Source organism: Mobula birostris, chromosome 8, assembly GCF_030028105.1.
Source record: "Mobula birostris isolate sMobBir1 chromosome 8, sMobBir1.hap1, whole genome shotgun sequence".
Lineage (NCBI taxonomy): Eukaryota > Metazoa > Chordata > Chondrichthyes > Myliobatiformes > Myliobatidae > Mobula > Mobula birostris.
Window position 1 is genome coordinate 69,062,638 of NC_092377.1, and position 19,562 is coordinate 69,082,199.

General features: G+C 40.1%; 1 protein-coding gene across 3 annotated transcripts in view; it reads left to right on the forward strand.

The window, feature by feature from the left end:
* ehbp1 (EH domain binding protein 1) overlaps nt 1-19,562 on the forward strand; it is a 438,810-nt gene that overhangs the window by 171,007 nt on the left and 248,241 nt on the right. For all 3 annotated transcript variants that reach the window (XM_072265404.1, XM_072265403.1, XM_072265405.1), the window contains exons 9-10: nt 7,331-7,598; nt 10,138-10,351. In XM_072265404.1, coding sequence (XP_072121505.1) covers nt 7,331-7,598; nt 10,138-10,351 — 482 coding nt within the window. The remainder of the gene's footprint in view (nt 1-7,330; nt 7,599-10,137; nt 10,352-19,562) is intronic.

Consider the following 19,562-nt stretch of genomic DNA (forward strand, 5'->3'; position numbering starts at 1 on the left):
TCCCTCATATTGTATGACCCCGCCCACACACTAAGCATAATTTACCAACCTTCATATCTTTGGGATGTGGAAGGAAACTGGGGTTTCCTGAAACTGAGGAAGCACCAGGGCTAAACCCACGCGTGGTCATGGGGAACATGCAAACTCCACACAGACAGTGCCTAAGGTCAGGATTGAACCTGGGGTCTCTGGTGTTGTGAATCAGTGTCTCTAGCTTCTGTGCCACTGTGCCGCTTATTGTAGATCTCATTCTATACAAGACTCCTTTGCCTGTACCACTCAAAAAGATGGTAAATTCCTGTGTCAGCTGCATAGACTGACTGAGCTTCCTCTGTCCTTTCACTGTGGGAGCCTGAAATACTTAACACCACACAGCTTTGCAACAGTTTTCAACTCACTATATTGCTTCCTCACTCTTTGCAACTTTTTTCCCCTCTCCTCGCCCTCCCCTCCCCCTCCTTTAGTAAACCTTTGGTCACTTATCTAAAAATATCCTCCCTTAGCTTTGCATCAATTTTTATTTGAGTTACTGTCTACTGAACTTCATTAGCCACATCAGAATCTATAAAACTAGAATGGAGGGCAAGTCATCCTTGATCCCAGGGAGCTGCCAAAGAAGAAGAAATGCAATATCAAGAGTTGTTGTAATTTTGTATGGTGTAATTGCAGGTATCTTGCCACAAGATGGTGCCTTTGTATGAGTTTTCTCATTCCAGCTTGAATTATGAGACAACCCAGAAGAGAGATAGATAATTTATTGATCCCAAAGGAAACTACAGCGTCACAGTAGCATTGCAAATGGCACATATATACACACACACATACACACACGTATATATACACACACACACACACACACACACACACACACACACACGCACGCGTGCGCGCACACAGGCATGCAAAAGTTTGGGCACCGTGCATGGCGGTATTTAGTAACTTTTTGTAGTCAGCTAAGAGTCTTTCAATTCTTGTTTGGGGGATTTTCGCCCATTCTTCCTTGCAAAGGGCTTCTAGTTCTGTGAGATTCTTGGGCTGTCTTGCATGCACTGGTCTATGCACAGATTCTCGATGATGTTTAGGTCAGGGGACTGTGAGGGCCATGGCAAAACCTTCAGCTTGCTCCTCTTGAGGTAGTCCATTGTGGATTTTGAGGTGTGTTTAGGATCATTATCCTGTTGTAGTAGCCATCCTCTTTTCATCTTAAGCATTTTTACAGACTGTGTGAAGTTTGCTTCCAGAATTTGCTGGTGTTTAATTGAATTCATTCTTCCCTCTACCAGTAAATCTTCCCCGTGCCACTGGCTGCAAAACAAGTCCAAAGCATGATCGAGCCATCCCCGTGCTTAACAGTTGTAGAGGGATTCTTTTCATGAAATTCTGCACCCTTTCTTCTCCAAACATACCCTTGCTCATTGCGGCCAAAAAGTTCTATTCAAAAGGTTCAAAGGAACATCTAAACAAGCCTGATGCATTTTGGAAACAAGTCCTGTGGACTGATGAAATTAAAATAGAACATTTTGGCCGCAATGAGCAAAGGTATGTTTGAAGAAAAAGCGTTCACAAGCTGTGATACTTGCCAAAGGGGGTGTTACGAAGTACTGCCATGCAGGGTGCCTAAACTTTTGCTTTGGGCCTTTTTCCTTTTTTGTTATTTTGAAATTGTAAAAGATAGAAATAAAAAATTTTTCTTGCTTAAAATATTAAAGAGATGTGTCATCTTTAACTTTTATGCCTTTTGGAAATCAGTTCATCTTTTACTCACTTAGCTATTCACAGTAACAGAAATTTTGACTGGGGTGCCCAAACTTCTGCATGCCACAAACAGTCTAACGGGTGGGGGTGGTCTTCACTTCCCTGGCTATAGGTTGACTCGTTATAGAGCCTAATGGCCAAGGGTAAGAATGACCTCATATAGTGCTCTTTGGAGCAGCATAATTGTCTTAGTTTATTTCTAAAAGTGCTCCTCTGTTCAGCCAAGGTGACATGCAGGGGGTGAGAAACATTGTCCAGAGTTACCAGTATTTTCCATACGGTCCTTTGTTCTACTACAGCTTCCAGTGTGTCCAGTTTGATTCCTATAACAGAGCCAGCCTTTCTGATCAGTGTATTGAGCCTGTTGACATCATCCATGTTGATGCCATTACCCTGGCACACCGCCACATAGAAGATACCGCAAACATCTAGTAGTTCACACAATATGTGTAGTTAACCTTTTGGACATGAATACTTCAGTGCCAGTCTTAATGATCTCTAACCATTTTCTGTTCTCCTGACCAATTTTTAAGCTCCATTTTTAGTATATATGCTCAATTTATTAAACAATATCCAGATCTATTTGTAGCCTATTTAAACACGACCCAACAGCACCATCCATACTCAATGTTACTGGATCTTGGTCTCAGACATGATTCCTTACTTCATGTTTTATTGTCCCGTCACCTGTCTCTTCACCCACCCAGGCTCTAAATGATAAATTCTGCCTTGTAACATGATCTTTCTTCCCCAACATTTTTCATAACTGCATCAATCCCATATTGATCTGTAGCTCTCCTCTAAGTGTCTTCATTTAATACTGGATTCCCAGCATTAATCAGTTTAATGGGGTTAGAAACAGACAAAGTTGATACATTGAACAGATATGTAGTGTTAACCTTGAATTATTCAAACAAACTAAACATGTTTTCCACATCAGCGGTCCTGAGTGGCTTTTACTTTTAATTTGCTTCCTATGATGTTTCAAATAGTGCAACAAAGTAAGTTTCGAGGTAGCAATTTACCAGCTATTGTCAATAAAACAATGTACTTTTTGTCTGAAATGTATATCCCACAAATACATAGAACAGAATTGCACAGGAACAGTCCCTTCAGCCCACAATATCTCTGTCAACCATAATGCTTACCTAACTAATTCCACCTGCCTGCACATGGTCTGTACTGCTCCATTCCCTATCCATGTTTGTGCATGTCTAAACATCTCTTAAATGTTGCTGTCATATCTGCTTCTGCTATTTCCCCTGGCAGTGCATTCCAGTCACCTACCAATCTGTATAAAAGAAAAACGTGCCTTGTAAACCTTTCCGTCTCTCACCTTAAAGGTCTAGTATTTGACAGTTGCAACCTTTGAAAAATGATTCTGACTTTCTACCTTGCCTATATCCCTCATTATTTGATATATTTTGATCAGGTCGCTCTTAGGTCTCTGATGCTGCAGGGAAAACAATCCAGTTTTGTCCAACCTCTTTTTCTCATCCAGTGTTTTTTCAACCTCTCTTGCTCATTTGCTCTAATCCATAAAGGGTGTAATGGGATAGACAATAACCCCTTTCTGAGAACAGGAGTATCGAGGGAGCACAGATTTAAGATGAGAAGGCAATTGGTTATTATTGTCACACGTACTGAGATATAGTACATGGGTCCGGGCAGGATATACCCAGGTTACTACAGGAAGTGAGCGAAGGATTTGCTGGGGTGTTGGCAATAATGTTTGTGTCCTCCTTGGCCACAGGAATAGTACCAGAGGATTGAAGGATGGCATTGGCAAATGTTTTTCCAATGTTTAAGGAGAGTAATGAGGACAATAAACCATTAGGATACCATAGCAGCAGAATTAGGCCATTGAGTCTGCTCACCATTTGATCATGGCTGATTTATTATCCCTCTTAACCCCATTCGCCTGCCTTTTCCCTGGAATTTCTGATGCCCTTACTAATCAATGTTACTGATCTGTGTTACATGCTGGGCAATAGTTTGCCTGAGACATAAAGCATGCTGAGCACTACTTAACAGAGAACATCACTTACAGTGCATTACAAGCTGGATACTAGTTTATGGGGGAGGGGGGATGCAGAAAGCTGGGTACTAGTCTACAGGAGACAATCAGTGTTTTAAATGGTGGGTATTAGTTTAAAGGGGACAAGAGAGTGTGTTATATGCAGGACACTAGTTTACAGGGAAAAGACATTTTCAGCAGTCCTTCTGCTGTTCCAGAGATGTAGATTCAAAATTCCAGTGATTCAAATCCCTCTGCGAGCAATTCTTACGCATCAGCAAGGCAAATGGAATGTTAGCCTTCATTGGTAGGGGGATTGAGTTTAGGAGTAGGAAGATAATGCTGCAACTGTACAGGGTACAGGTGAGGTCACACTCAAGAATACCGTGTGCATTTCTGGTCTCCTTATTTGAGGAAAGACATACTGACTTTAGAAGGAGTGCAGAGGGGTTCACCTGGTTGATTCCAGTAATGAAGGGATTAGCCTTTGAGGAGAGATTGAATTGCTTGGATCTAAACTTTCTGGAATTCAGAAAAATGAGAGGGGATCTTGGAGAAATATGTAAAATTATGAAAGCAATAGGTAAGATAGAAGTAGAAAAATATCTTTTCAGGAAATTATATCCCAGGAAATATTATTATAGACCTGTGAGTCTTGTGTCAGTGGAGAGAAAATAAATGAAGAGGATTCTTAGGGACAGGATTCATGATGATTTAGAAAAGCACAATCTTACTGGGGATAGTCTTCATGGCTTTGTGAGGGGAAAACTGTGCCTCATGATCTTGATTGACTTTTTTGAGGAAGTGACAAAACAAGTGATGAAGGAAGAGTGGTAAATGTGGCATATATGAATTTTAGTGAGGCATTTGGTAAGGCTCCCTATGGTGGGCTCAGTCAGAAAGTCAGGAGGCAGAGGATCCAGAGAAACTTGGCTGCGTGGATTTAGAATTGACTTGCCCATAGAAGGCATAGGGTGGTAGTAGATGAAGCATATTCTGCCTGGACGTTAGCACCAGCGGTGTTCTGTGAGGATCTGTTCTAGGACCCCTGCTCTTGGTGATTTTTATAGATGACTTGGAAGAGGAAGTAGAAGGTTTGCAGATAACATGAAGGTTGGTGGAGTTGTGTATCGTGTAGAAGGTCGGTGTAGATTACAATGGGATATAGATAGGCTGCAGAACTGGTTCGAAAAGTGGCAGGTAGAGTTCAATCTGGAAAACTAAAGTGATACACTTTGAAAGATCAAATTTGAAGGCAGAGTACAAGATTAATGGCAGGATTCTTAGGAGTACAGAGGAATATTACTGTCCATGTCCATTGATCCCTCAAAGTTGCAGCGCAGGTTGATAGGATGGTTAAGAAGGCAATTTGTGTGTTGTCCTTTATTAGTTGTGGGATTGAGTTAAAGATCTGTGAAGCTCTGTAAAAAAATGGTTGGATCACACTTTGAGTATTGTGTTTAGATCTGGTTGCTCTTTATTGGAATGATGTGGAAGCTTTGGTGAGGGTGCCAAGGAGATTTGATTATAGAGCATGCCCTGCAAGTAAAGGTTGTGCAAGCATGAACTTTTCTCTGGAGTAAGGGAGGATGAGAAGTGACTTAAAAGAGGTTTATAAGATTACAAGAGGCATAGATGGGGAGAATAGCCAGCACCCTTTTCCAAGGGGCAAAGGCCAATACCATTTAAAGCGAGTGGAGGAAAGTTTAGGGAAGATGTCAGAGATAGTTGTTTTTTTTACACAGTGGGTAGTTGGTGTCTGGAATGCACTACTGTGGGTGGTGGTGGAGGCCGATATAACAGGGTATTTAAGAAACTCTTGGGTATGCACATGGATGTAAGAAAAATAGAAGATTATGGGCAAGGTTAGATTGATCATGGAGTAGGTTTATAGAGTGGGTTTGGGGCTCTTGGGTAGCGTAGTGGTTAGTGCGACGTAATTACAGCTTGGGGTATTGGAGTGTAGACTTCAATCCAGGCATCCTCTGCAAGAAAGTTGTGTGCTCCAGTTTTCTCCCCAAGTCCAGAGGCTGTGGTTAGGTTGTTGGTCACTGTAAATTGTCATGTCATTAGACCATAAGATCAGAGGATATCAGAGCAGAATTAGGCCATTTGGCACATTGAGACTGCTCTGCCATTACATTATGGCTGATCCAATTTTCCTCTCAGCCCCAATCTCTTGCCTTCTCCCTGTATTCCTTCATGCCTTGACCAATCAAGAATCTATCAACCTCTGCCTTAAATATACCCAGTGACTTGGCCTCCACAGCTGCCTATGGCAAAGAATTCCACGGATTCACCACTCTCTGGCTAAAGAAATTCCGACTCATCTCCATTCTAAAAGGGCACCCCTCTATTCTGAGGCTATGTCCTCTGGTCTTATACTCTCTCACCAAAGGAAACATCCTCCTCACATCAACTCTATCAAGGCCTTTCATCATTCGTTAGGTTTCAATGAGATCACCCTCATTCTTCTGAATTCTAGTGAACACAGGCCCAGAGCCATCAAGCAGTCTTCATATGACAAGCAATTCAATCCTGGAATCGTTTTCGTGAACCTCCTTTGAACCCTCTCCTGTTTTAGTACATCCCTTCTAAGATTAAATGGCCCAAAACTGCTCACAGTATCCCAAGTGAAGCCTCACCAGTGCTTTATAAAGTCTCAGCATTACATCCTTGCTCTTATATTCTAGTCCTTTTGAAATGAATGCTAACATTGCATTTGCCTTCCTACCACAGACTAAACCTGCAAATTAACCTTTTGGGAATCCTGCACAAGGACTTCCAAGTCCCTTTGCGCCTCAGATGTTTTAATTTTCTCTCCATTTAGAAAATAGTCAATCCTTTCATTTCTTCTGCCAAATTGCATGGCTATACACTTCCTGACATTGTACTCCATCTGCCATTTCTTTGCCCAGTCTCCTAATCTATCTAAGTCCTTCTGTAGCTTCTCTACTTCCTCAAAACTACCTATTCCTCCACCTATCTTCATATCGTCTGCAAACTTTGCAACAAAGCCATCAATTCCATCATCCAAATCATTGACATATAACTAGTCACCCTCAGCCAACCAAAAAAGTCTCCCTTTATTGCCGCTCTTTACCTCCTGCCAATTCGCCACTACTTTATCCATGCTAGAATCTTTCCTGTAATACCATGGCTCTTAGCTTGTTAAGCAGCCTCGTGTGGCACCTTGTCAAAAGCCTTTTGAAAGGCTATGGTTAAATAAGTGAGTTTTGGGCGGTGCAGCAGGGGAATTAGGGTTATGTGGAAACGGCGAGTAGGTTGAGCTGAGTCCACGGTCTGATCTGCCATGATGTGGAGCAAGCTCAACAGCTCAGATGGCCTACTCCAACCAACTCCAATTTCTTATGTTCTTATGTCCTTTACGACAATAATTGTAATGCTGTAAGGTCTTTTCAAACCTTTGGTTGTAAGTGTTGCTTCTACTTGATAAGTGAAATGATCTCAGTTCACATGGATTGTGTTCTGCATATTTTTTTTCAATTTTTAAAGTCCTTTGCTTCAAATTTAAAACTTTAATATTTTTATTCACAGACAGAAACATTGGAACAACATCTACTGAAAGATCAGAAGGACTCTTACTTGATAATGACCCTAATAACCCTTTTAATGAACAAGAGTATGATAACTCCCTCAATCCGTTTGATGACGTAAACGATCCTCAGCACGACAGGATTCTTGAAAACAGGGCAGAACAGACCGAACCACCAAAACCTGCAAAAAGACAGAATGTCAAACCAGTGGACATGAGCAAGTACCTCTATGCTGAAACAACCAAACCAGAGGAGGAGGAATTAGATGAGTATGTTATTAAAATAGTCCGACATTAGATTAGAATCACTTTGGTACTTAAGTGCCTCGCAGAATCATATCTAAAAACTTATGGGTGACATTTCTTGGATACACCTAAACATTCAATGATGCTGAAAAAGATCATTACCTGTTTGTTCGCCTATGTAAGCTAAGTTTAATAGGTATTAAAAATCATATAGTCGGGGCATCCAATTTCATGCACCTTAGTTTAGTCAATTAAGTTTCCAGTACATTTCTTCTATAAAATGCATCAAAGGAGACGGTTGCATGAATAAATACTGCAGTTAAGATATCTATTTATTTATTTACATTTCACCTAATGTTTGGTCTCTTCGTAGTTCTGTTCAGCTTAGTAGGGTAACAGGCAAACTACAGATTTCGCTGCATCCTTGGTGCTAATTTGACTCTGTCCTTAGAGATATCTTTTCTCAATGATATTTCTATATTCTGGAGCATCTGTTTTTTGACAGATAATTTAAAATCTTCAGAAGTCTGCTCTGCAGCATTTTATGAAAGAAGTTTAGATTTTAGGGGTGTTGGGTTGTCAAGTTTACCACTATGGAATGACTGGTTTAAGTACTAGGTTTAACTGAATTAATGCCTGTTCGTATATTGAGCTGTTATTTTGCTTTATGTGGCAGGTCATTATTTTTCTTCAGCTTCAGCAAAGTGAGGTAAATAAAAGGTTAGCAGTTGTGATCCAATGTCTAAGTGCTTTAGCAAAAGGAGGCATGACCCTTCTCCCCCCTCCGTTGTTGCTTTCACTTGCAAGTTATCAACCAGGCCCTTCAAGTAAAAAGGGAAAACAAATTTGCTTTGGAACGATGTGCTTAAAATCATGTGAACATTAATGATAGCATTTAGCTTTCTCGCTAACAGTGTTAGCACTAATTGTTTAAAATGTAATGGATTTAATGGTTTTATATTTCATTGATAAACTTGGTTGTTGGGTTCATGATTACAAGACATCGCAGATATTAAAAACAGTAGTGTGGGGAAATAAATCAGTCAAGCTTCAGTGATTTGATTGTGCAAATATAGAGTTGTAAAACAAAAACTCTCTTGTTTGACCGGAAGATTTGAGGCAAGAATTTAAAAGATTTTTTTTAGAAGATCAATGAATTCTTTACCTTAGGACTACCCACCATGAAAGCAGTTGTTTGAAATTGTTGATTTGTTAATTTAGTTATAAAAAGAGTGCCAAGTGCTTTCATGTTTTCCAAAATTCAAAATGCACAAATTTTGACTAGTATGTCTGAGATTTCTGCTTCTGTTTGCATTGAACCTTTTTTTAATGCTGTTCTTTTCATGCCTTATCATTCTGATTATTTATTTTACTGTTTGTTCTTGATATTAATTCAATCATTACAAAGCGTTCAAGTGTCACAGTCCTAAGTTGAAGGACAATTTATGTGTTTACGAAGAATGCTATCTATTCAGGACCAATTTTACCTCCGCTCCTTTTACCTTGCATTTTAAAAATTTTAAACTGCCATGAATGGAATATTCCTCAGAGACACTTTCTGTCAGCAGGTTAAATTTGGTCTCGTCATCCTTGTCTTTCATTCGGTGTCTTGGTCATATTAGATGTTCATGAATGACAGATGCATCTGGAAGGCAAACCTCGAAGTTGATTTTGTGTGCATTGAAAGTTCCTGGTTGTTAAGTTTCCATGTTAAGTGCTTTACCACACCAAATTAGAGCTAATCAATTAGTAAGAACCAACTCAAAGCTCAGTTGTATATTTTACATCTGTAGCTTTCTCTTTTCCCTAGTCACTAGAATGTTTCCTTACTGCAATCTTGGTTTTTGTTTTTTTTTACATACGTAGTTAGTCCATTCCATGGCAAGATTTTTTCCAGGAAAAGCTTTCTTTCAATCCAAGTTGTTTTAATATTAGGTTGAAACAGACATTACTTTTTGTAACTCTTAACAAAATGCTAAACTCTTTAATCATTTTTCTTGCTTGATATTTTACCCCCACAATTTGTTTTTAAGGTTCATCTTCATCACATATATATTTTCAGAATTCTTAAAAGTAAATAGTGAATTGCACTTTTTTCTTATTTAAGATATAATTGATTTTAGTTTTGAAACTGTGCAAACAATTCCAGAGAGCCTCTTATTTTTCCCTTTTGGTTATAAACATTAAATTTGCTGTTACGTAAAAGTAGATTTTGTATTTTTCTGCTAAAACAGTCTTTGCAAATGGCATATTCTCAAGAGTGACTGCATGCCACTTAATGTCTGAATGTGGACCTTAAGATAAGGCTTCAACATTCATTTGAATGTTAGTAAGAAGCACTGAACAGGATTATCTTTTAACCTTGAAAAGCTTGTCACAGTGAATGTGCCATTAAATTATTGTATATTCAGCAGATTAAAGGTTATAAGATGCAATAAAAAATTGTACATTTCAGAACTGTTTTCAAAATGCTCCTCTGCATTTGTGTGCAAAAAGAAAAGTTTATTTTTGAGGAAGAATGTTGTTGAAGACATCTTTTAAAAATTAGTTCTGTTTTAATTAGATCTAATCCATTCTATGAGCCGAAGGCATCAAATATTAATAGGAATCAGCCCACATTCATGACGGCTTCAGTACAGCAGCATGAGACAGAAAAAAGGACAAAAAGGAAAGCTCCATCACCTCCAGCACCTGACACTAAACCTACACCAAAGACAGAAACTGTAAAGGAGCACATGAAGCCTGCTGTTATGAAGGATCTAACTGCTTCACCAAAGGTTTGGTTTACAGTAAATCTTTTGAAAACATGATTTATTATCAGAAGTTACTTGTTAAACTACCAGTCATTTTGGCAGTGACTAAAGCATCCTCAGATTTTTGAATTTTGTAAGCGATATGAAGTTATTCAAGAGTAGGGAAGATTGTGATCTTCAAAATCTAAATCCTGGAAAAGTATTAGTCCGTAAGAATAGTGAATTGGTTGATTTAAATATTTTATGAGTATGATTTTATGATTTTTATTACAATTCTGGAAAAGTTTTCGGCTTGACTTTCTCATCTTTTGAAGCTATAAATTATGGTTTTGTATCCACAGTCCTGAGCTGAATGTGTTTTAAACTACATTCAGATTTCAGTTCATTATATATATCTGTGTCAACATTTCCCTTTCCTATTTTTAAGAAGTAACCAACAATAGTATTTTAGTCAATGTGAATTGCAAATTTAAGTCTCCTTTTACAGCCGTACTTTAAGAACCTCCTGGTACAAATCCTATGGAGCACGTGGAACCTTGGCCATTTCAAACACCTACACTCCAGCTTCAGGTTAAGGAGAGATCCTTATTTTATCAATGTTGTACTTGAGGCCTTTGAAGTTTAAATGAACAGAAAGTTTTGTATAATCTGTAGGTCATTTTCAAGAATAAAACTTTTTTTTGTACATCAAATTTCAAAGGGGAAGTGTTTTCCACTTTGAATTGCAACATTTTTCTTTGTTGGTTGTCGAAAGTTGAAATGCTAAAAATTTCAAAATTAATTTTCAACACATTAGGTGAATGGGGACAAAATCATTCTTTATATTGTCATTATATTAGGTAGAATAAAAAACCAATGTTAGAGTTTCCTGTTAGACTTATAAAAGTCAGACACTAAGAAAGCAAATACTGAGAATGCTTGGGCCTATCTGAAGTTGGCATTTTGTGATCAGAGGAGGTGCCATGCAGATTGGTGATGTTGCCTCAGCTGTTCACGATCTGTGTTAGTGATTAGGATTAGAAGTAATGTTTCAAGATTTGTTAATGATACAAAATTATGCAGAATTGTGAGAAATGAGTATGCAACGAGGCTACAAGAGTATATAGTCAGGCTGAGTAAATGAGTACGACCATGTCAGATGCAATATAATGTGGAAAAAAATATCAGATTAAAAATCAAACTGCTTGAGGAACACGGTTGTTCCACAGAATCTCTGGAGGAAATAGGATGCTAGAGGCTTTGAGTCAAAACCCTGCATCAAAATTGAGAGTGTAGAGGGGAAGATACAAACCATTAAGAGGTGAGAAGGGAGTGTTGAGATGGGGACTGTTGGGTGATGAGGAAGTCACGTTAGGTAGGGGTTGATGGATAAAACGAACCATTTTGGGCAAGGGAAGGGGAAGTTAACAGGCAGATGTTGCAAAATATAAGTGGTACTTTATCTTATGGACTTAAGAAAGAGTAAGATATGAGAACACATATCAGTCCTCATTGAGGAATCAGAGGAGGAAATGGTGAACCATTTCAAGTTCCTGGTTGTCAGTGTCTCTGCGGATCTATTCTGGGCCAAACATCGATGCAGTTACAAAGAAGGCATGATGGCAGCTATATTTCATTAGGAGTTTGAGGAGATTTGGTATGTCACCAAAGACACTCGCAAATTTCTACAGGTGTACTGTGGAGAGCATTCTGACTGGTTGCATCACTGACTGGAGTCAGGGGACCACTGCACAGGATTGAAATAAGCTGCAGAAAGTTGTAAACTCAGTAAGCTCCATCATGTGCACTAACCTCCCCAGTATCCAAGACAACTTCAAGGAGTGATGCCTCAAAAAGCTGGCATTCATCGTTAAGGATCCCATCACCCAGGACATGCCTGGTTCTCATTGCTACCATCAGGGAGGAGGTACGCGAGCCTGAAGGCACACACTCAGCAACTCAGGAGCAGCTTCTTCCCCTCTGCCATCAGATTTCTGAATAGATATTGTACCCAAGAACACTCCCTCACTACTTTTTTCCTCTTTTTGCATTACTAATTTAATTTAACTTTTAAATACATATTTACTTTTAAATAACATATATCCATTGTTATTTGTCATCTATATCAATGATCTGGATGATAATGTGGTAAATTGGATCGGCAAATTTGCTGATGATACAAAGATTGGAGGTGTAGTGGACAGTGAGGAAGGTTTTCAAAGTTTTCAGAGGGACTTGGACCAGCTGGGAAAATGGGCTGAAAAATGGCAAATGGAGTTTAATACAGACAAGTGTGAGGTATTGCACTTTGGAAGGACAAACCAAGGTAGAACATACAGGGTAAATGGTAAGGCAGTGAGGAGTGCAGTAGAACAGAAGGATCTGGGAATACAGATTTAAAATTCCCTAAAAGTGGCATCACAGGTAGATAGGGTCGTAAAGAGAGCTTTTGGTACATTGACCTTTATTAATCAAAGTATTGAGTATAAGAGTTGGAATGTTATGATGAGGTTGTATAAGGCATTGGTGAGGCTGAATCTGGAGTATTGTGTTCAGTTTTGGTCACCAAATTACAGGAAGGATATTAATAAGGTTGAAAGAGTGCAGAGAAGGTTTACAAGGGTGTTGCCGGGACTTGAGAAACTCAGTTACAGAGAAAGGTTGAATAGGTTAGGACTTTATTCCCTGGAGCGTAGAAGAATGAAGGGAGATCTGGTAGAGGTATACAAGATTATGATGGGTATAGATAATGAATGCAAGCAGGCTTTTTCCACTGAGGCAAGGGGAGAAAAAAAACCAGAGGACATGGGTTAAGGGTGAAGGGGGAAAAGTTTAAAGGGAACATTAGGCGGGGCTTCTTCACACAGAGAGTGGTGGGAGTGTGGAATGAGCTGCTAGACGAGGTGGTAAATGCGGGTTCTTTTTTAACATTTAAGAATAAATTGGACAGATACATGGATGGGAGGTGTATGGAGGGATATGGTCTGTGTGCAGGTCAGTGGGACTAGACAGAAAATGGTTCGGCACAGCCAAGAAGGGCCAAAAGGCCTGATTCTGTGCTGTAGTTTTTCTATGGTTTCTGCTGTAATTTACAGTTTTTATGTTTTGCAATGTACTCCTGCCGCATAACAACCTGACATAAACAAGTGATATTGAACCTGATTCTGATTCTGAACCAGATAAAGGAAGTGGAACCAGTTGATTCAGGGAATAAAAAGGTCTGGTCAAGGGAGAAGAAACCCAGGTGGATAAATGTGTAGAGATGATGGGCAGATAGAACCATGTGGGGAGGATAACAAACCTAGGTAGCACCTAGGAATATCTGGGGTGTGAGAGATCAGAAATTTGAAAATTCAGTTTTCATATCATTGGTCTGTAGGGTAACCATGGAATATGAGGTGGTATTCTTCCTATTTACATTTGCCTTCATCATGGCAGTGAAGATTGCTGAGGACACACAAGTTGGTATGGGACATGAATGGGAAGGAGAATTGAAATGATGTACAACTAGAAGTTCAAGATGACTGGTGCATCTCTGACCACCTGTCTGTTGCATGCTATGCTCTCAATGTGACTTCCTCTTGGTCAACAAGACCAAGCAAAAGCTAAAAAGTCAGTTTGCAGAGCACCTGCATTCTGAATGCACAAGTTGTCTTGTGCTTCATGTTATTGCATCTCCTCTTCCCATTCCCACATTGACCTATTTGGTCTTGGCATTCTTCACTGCCATTGTAACGTCAAAGTTAAACTAGAAGAATAGCACCTTTTATTCCACTTGATCAATTACAAACTGGAAGTATGATCATCGTATACTCTGTCCTTCTGTTCACATTTGCCTTACACTTAACCAATCCCCTTAGCTCACCGTTACTGAAGTTCATTACCCTTCTACCAGGAAGTATCTGCCCATTACCCCCCAACCTGGGTTTCTTCTATCTTGGCATATTTGTCCTATTGCCTTCCTTATCTGGTTCCATCTGCCAGTAGTTTTCCTTCATTTGTTCCCAGCTGTGATCAACTATGCTGTCTCTCAAAACTCCCCTCTTCCTTTTCTCCACCTGACAGCAACTGTCTAATGTTCCTCTACTTCACCTGGTTCCACCCATCACTTAACAGCTGCTGTCTCAGTCCTCCCTATCAACTCTTTATTCTGGCAATTTTACTTGGTTGGTCCTTTTGCGTGATCTTGAATGAAAATCTCAAATCATCGTCCACAGTATTTTTTTCCTCCGGGATTCATCTTCTGACTTACCAAATCTATATTTTTAATAAGTAAATGAGACTTCTTTGTGAAGGTGATCATTCTGTGTATGATTTTTATATTCAGAAAGAAAACTGTGGGTCCAAAATTTTAAATTTAACAAGGACAATTCTAAAGGCATGGGTGTGGAGCCAGCAGAGGTGCATGGACAAATAGATTAATTGATTTAGGGGATCTTTCAAAATATATAGAATAGAAGTATTCCAATGAGAAGGAGCAATTCCAAGGGAAGAACCTTTATTTGTGGTTCATAGAAAAAAGTTAATAGATGATTAAACTTCCAGAAAATACATATTCATGCAGAAAGGCAGAGAGAGGAAGATCAGAAGACTGGGTAAAATATAACAAACAGCAAAGAAGGAATAAGGAAGGCAAAAAATGGAGGGCTGTATGGGAGGGAAGAGTTATATTTATCCTGTTAGGTTAAAAGGACAGTGCAACATCATGGGCTGAAGGGTCCATACTGTGTTGTACTGTTCTGGCTGAGATGAAGCTAGCCAGAAATAATAAAAACACAAATACTTAGAATTTCCATGGCTATTGAAGAAAAAGGAAGAGTTAACCAAATGAGCAATGGTGCTATTAAAAATAAATGTGAGGAACTAAAAATGGGAAACAAGGAGATGGCAGATGAAGTAGATGTTACTGTGCTCCTTTGTCCCCGCCGCGTCTCAGGATGCAGATTTCCGTTTCAGGATATCTCCATTTTCCAAACATCCTCACTCATCCCATTTTCCCACCAACTTAACAGTGATATAGAGTTCCTCTTGTCCTTACTCAGCACCTCATGAGCCACAACATCCAAATGTCATTCTCCACAACTTCCACCAAATCCAAAGGTATCCTGCCACCAAGCATACATTTACCTCCCCTCACCCTCTCTGCTTTCTGTAGGGATCTCTCCCTCCGTGATTCCCTCCCCACTAATCTCCCTCCTGGCACTTATCCGTGCAGTTCATCAAAGTGCTACACCTGTCCATTCATCTCCTCCTTCGCCTCCACTCAGGGCCCCAAACAGTCCTTCAAGGTGAGGCAACATTTCACCTGCGAATCTGCTGGAGTCATCTATTGTATCTGGTGCTCCTGATGTGGCCTCCTCTACATTGGTGAGATACAAGGTAAGTTGAGGGACCGCTTAGTTGAACGTATCCACTCCATCTGCCAAAAGAGCAACTTTCTGGTGGATAAACATTTTAATTCCCATTCCCATTCCTATTCCAACATAGCTTCCTCTTGTGCCACGATGAGGCCATCCTCAGGGTGGAGGTGCAACACCTTATATTCCATCTTGGTAGCCTCCAAACTGATGGCATGAATATCGATTTCTCCTTCCAGTAAAAAAAAATTCCCTCCTTCCCTCTTCTATTTCCCATTCTGCCCACTTACTTCTTTTCACCTGCTTATCATCTCCCTGGGTCACTTCTTTCCCTTTCTCCTACAGTCTCCTTCCCCCAACTTTTTTATTCTGGTGTCTTCCCCCTTCCTTTCCAGTCCTGAAGAAGGGTCTCTGCCTGAAATGTCAACTGCTTATTCATTTCGATAGATGCTGCCTGTCTTGCTGTTCCTCCTGCATTTTGTGCGTTTTGCTGAGAATTTCCAGCATCTGCAGAATTTCTCATGTTTAACAATATTACATTATCAGTTTTCAATATTGATGGTATAACTAACATTCCAAATGTAACTGTAAATCTGGAATTAATTGGGGAGAGAAAGAGAAATTTAAGAAAATTACAATAGCTGTGAATACTGAGCAAATTGTTGAAGTTGTGCAATGATAAATCTTGGGATTCTAATGGATCATCCTTGGTTCAAAAGAAGTGGGTAGTAAGATGCTCAGAATCAGATTTATTATCACTTGTTTATAAGACCATAAGACAAAGGAGCAGAAGTCAGCCATTCGGCCCATCGAGTCTGCTCCACCATTCTATCATGAGCTGATCCAATCACCCATTTAATCCCACTCCCCCGCCTTCTCACCATAACCTTTGATGCCCTGGCTACTCAGATACCTATCAGTCTCTGCCTTAAATCCTCCCAATGACTTAACCTCTACTGCCGCCCGTGGCAACAGATTCCACAGGTTCACCACCCTCTGGCTGAAAAAATTTCTTCGCATTTCTGTTCTGAATGGGCGCCCTTCAATCCTTAAGTCATGTCCTCTCGTATTAGACTCCCCCACCATGGGAAACAACTTTGCCACATCCACTCTGTCCATGCCTTTCAACATTCAAAATGTTCCTATGAGGTCCCCCCTCATTCTTCTAAACTCCAAGGAGTACAGTCCAAGAGCGGTCTAACATTCCTCATATGTTAACCCTCTCATTCCCGGAATCATTCTAGTGAATCTTCTCTGAACCCTCTCCAACGTCAGCACATCCTTTCTTAAATAAGGAGCCAGAACTGCCCACAGTACTCCAAGTGAGGTCTTACCAGTGCCTTATAGAGCCTCAACATCACGTCCCTGCTCCTATACTTGGTAGAAATGAATGCCAACATTGCATTCGCCTTCTTCACCACCGACTCTACCTGGAGGTTAACCTTAAGGGTATCCTGCACGAGGACTCCCAAGTCCCGTTGCATCTCAGAACTTTGAATTCTCTCCCCACTTAAATAATAGTCTGCCCATTTATTTCTTCTACCAAAGTGCATAACCATACACTTTCCAACATTGTATTTCATTTGCCACTTCTTTGCCCAGTCTCCCAATCTATCCAAGTCTCTCTGAAGACTCTCTAATCATCTCTGGTTCATTACACAATACCCAATCCAGTACAGCCAATCCCCTAGTGGGCTCAACAACAAACTGTTCTGAAAAGCCATCTCGTAGATTTCCTCCGCACTACTGGCCCCTCCACCTATCTTTGTATCATCAGCAAACTTAGCCACAAAGCCATCTATTCCATAATCCAAATCGTTGATGTACAACGTAAAAAGAATCGGCCTTAACACGGACCCCTGTGGAACACCACTGGTAACCGGCAGCCAACCAGAATAGGATCCCTTTATTCCCAGTCTCTGTTTCCTGCCAATCAGCCAATGCTCTATCCACGTATGTAACTTTCCTGTAATTCCATGGGCTTTTATCTTGTTCAGCAGCTTCATGTGTGGCACCTTGTCAAAAGCCTTATGAAAATTCAAATGTTCAACATCCACTGCATCTCCCTTGTCTAGCCTACTTGTAATTTCCTCAAAAAATTGCAATAAGTTTGTCAGGTAGGAGTTTCCTTTAAGGAAACCATGCTGAGTTCTGCCTATCTTATCATATGCCTTCAGGTACTCTGTAATCTCATCCTTGACAATCGACTCCAACAACTTCCCAACCACCGATGTCAAGCGAACAGGTCTATAATTTCCTTTTCGCTTTCTTGACCCCTTCTTAAATAGAGGAGTGACATTTGCAATCTTCCGGTCCTCCAGATCCATGCCAGAATCTATTGACTTTTGAAAGATCATTGCTAGTGCCTCCGCAATCTCCACAGCTACTTCCTTCAGAACACAAGGGTTTATTCCAGCTGGTCTGGGAGATTTATCTACCCTTAGACTGTTCAGCTTCCTGAGTACTTTCTCTGTCGTAATTGTGACTGCGCACACTTCTCTTCCCTGCCACCCTTGAGTGTCCAGTATACTGCTGATGTCTTCCTCAATGAAGATTGATGCAAAATACTCAATCAGTTCCTCCGCCGTCTCCTTATCTCCCATTACAATTTCTCCAGCATCATTTTCTATAGGTCCTATATCTACTCTCACCTGTCTTTTACTCTTTATATACTTGAAAAAGCTTTTAGTATCCTCTTTGATATTATTTGCTAGCTTCCTTTCATAGTTCATCTTTTCCCTGTTAATGACCTTCTTAGTTTCCTTTTGCAAGCTTTTAAAACTTCCTGATCCTCTGTCTTCCCTCTAATATTTGCTTCCTTGTATGTCTTCTCCTTTGCTTTAACTTTGGCTTTGACCTCTCTTGTCAGCCACAGTTGCATCCTTTTTCCATTAGAAAATTTCTTCTTTTTTGGAATATATCTGTCTTGCACCTTCCTCATTTCTCGCATAAACTCCAGCCACTGCTGCTCTGCTGTCCTTCTCGCCAGTGTCCCTTTCCAGTCAACTTTGGCCAGTTCCTCTCTCATGCCACCGTAATTTCCTTTACTCCACTGAAATACCGACACGTCAGATTTCGGCTTCTCTTTTTCAAGTTTCACATAATTCAATCATGTTATGATCACTGCCTCCTAAGGGTTCCTTCACCTCAATCTCTCTAATCATCTCTGGTTCATTACACAATACCCAATCCAGTACAGCCAATCCCCTAGTGGGCTCAACAACAAACTGTTCTGAAAAGCCATCTCGTAGATATTCTACAAATTCTCTCTCTTGAGATCCAGTGCCGACCTGATTTTCCCAATCCACTTGCATGTTAAAATCCCCCACAATTACCATAATACTGCCCTTCTGACAAGCCTTTTCTATTTCCTGTTGTAATTTGTAGTGTATATCACGGCATGAAATTTGTTGTTTAATTGCAGGTAGTGTCTGTGGGTTTACGAACCATTCAGAAATCTGATGACGGGGAAACCAGCTGTTTCCAATTCATTGAGTGTGCATCTTCAGTCTCCTCTACCTCCTCACTGATGGTAGTAACAAGAAGAGGGCATGTTCTGTTTGGTGGGGGTACCCAGTGATGGTTGCCAGCTTTGAGGTACTGCATATTGAAGATATCCTTGATGGTCAGGAGGATGATGTTTGTGATGGAACTGGCTGAGCCTATAACCTTCTGCATGCTCTTTAGAGTATGAAGACACGCACTCCTCTTTTATTGTTATTTAGTAATGGATGCGTTAAGAAATGATACAATATTTCCTCCAGTGTGATATCACAAAACACAGGACAGACCAAGACTGAAAAAACTAACAAAACCACATAATTACAACATATAGTTACAACAGTGCAACAATATCATAACTTGATGAAGAAGTCCATGAGCACAGTAAAAATTTCAAA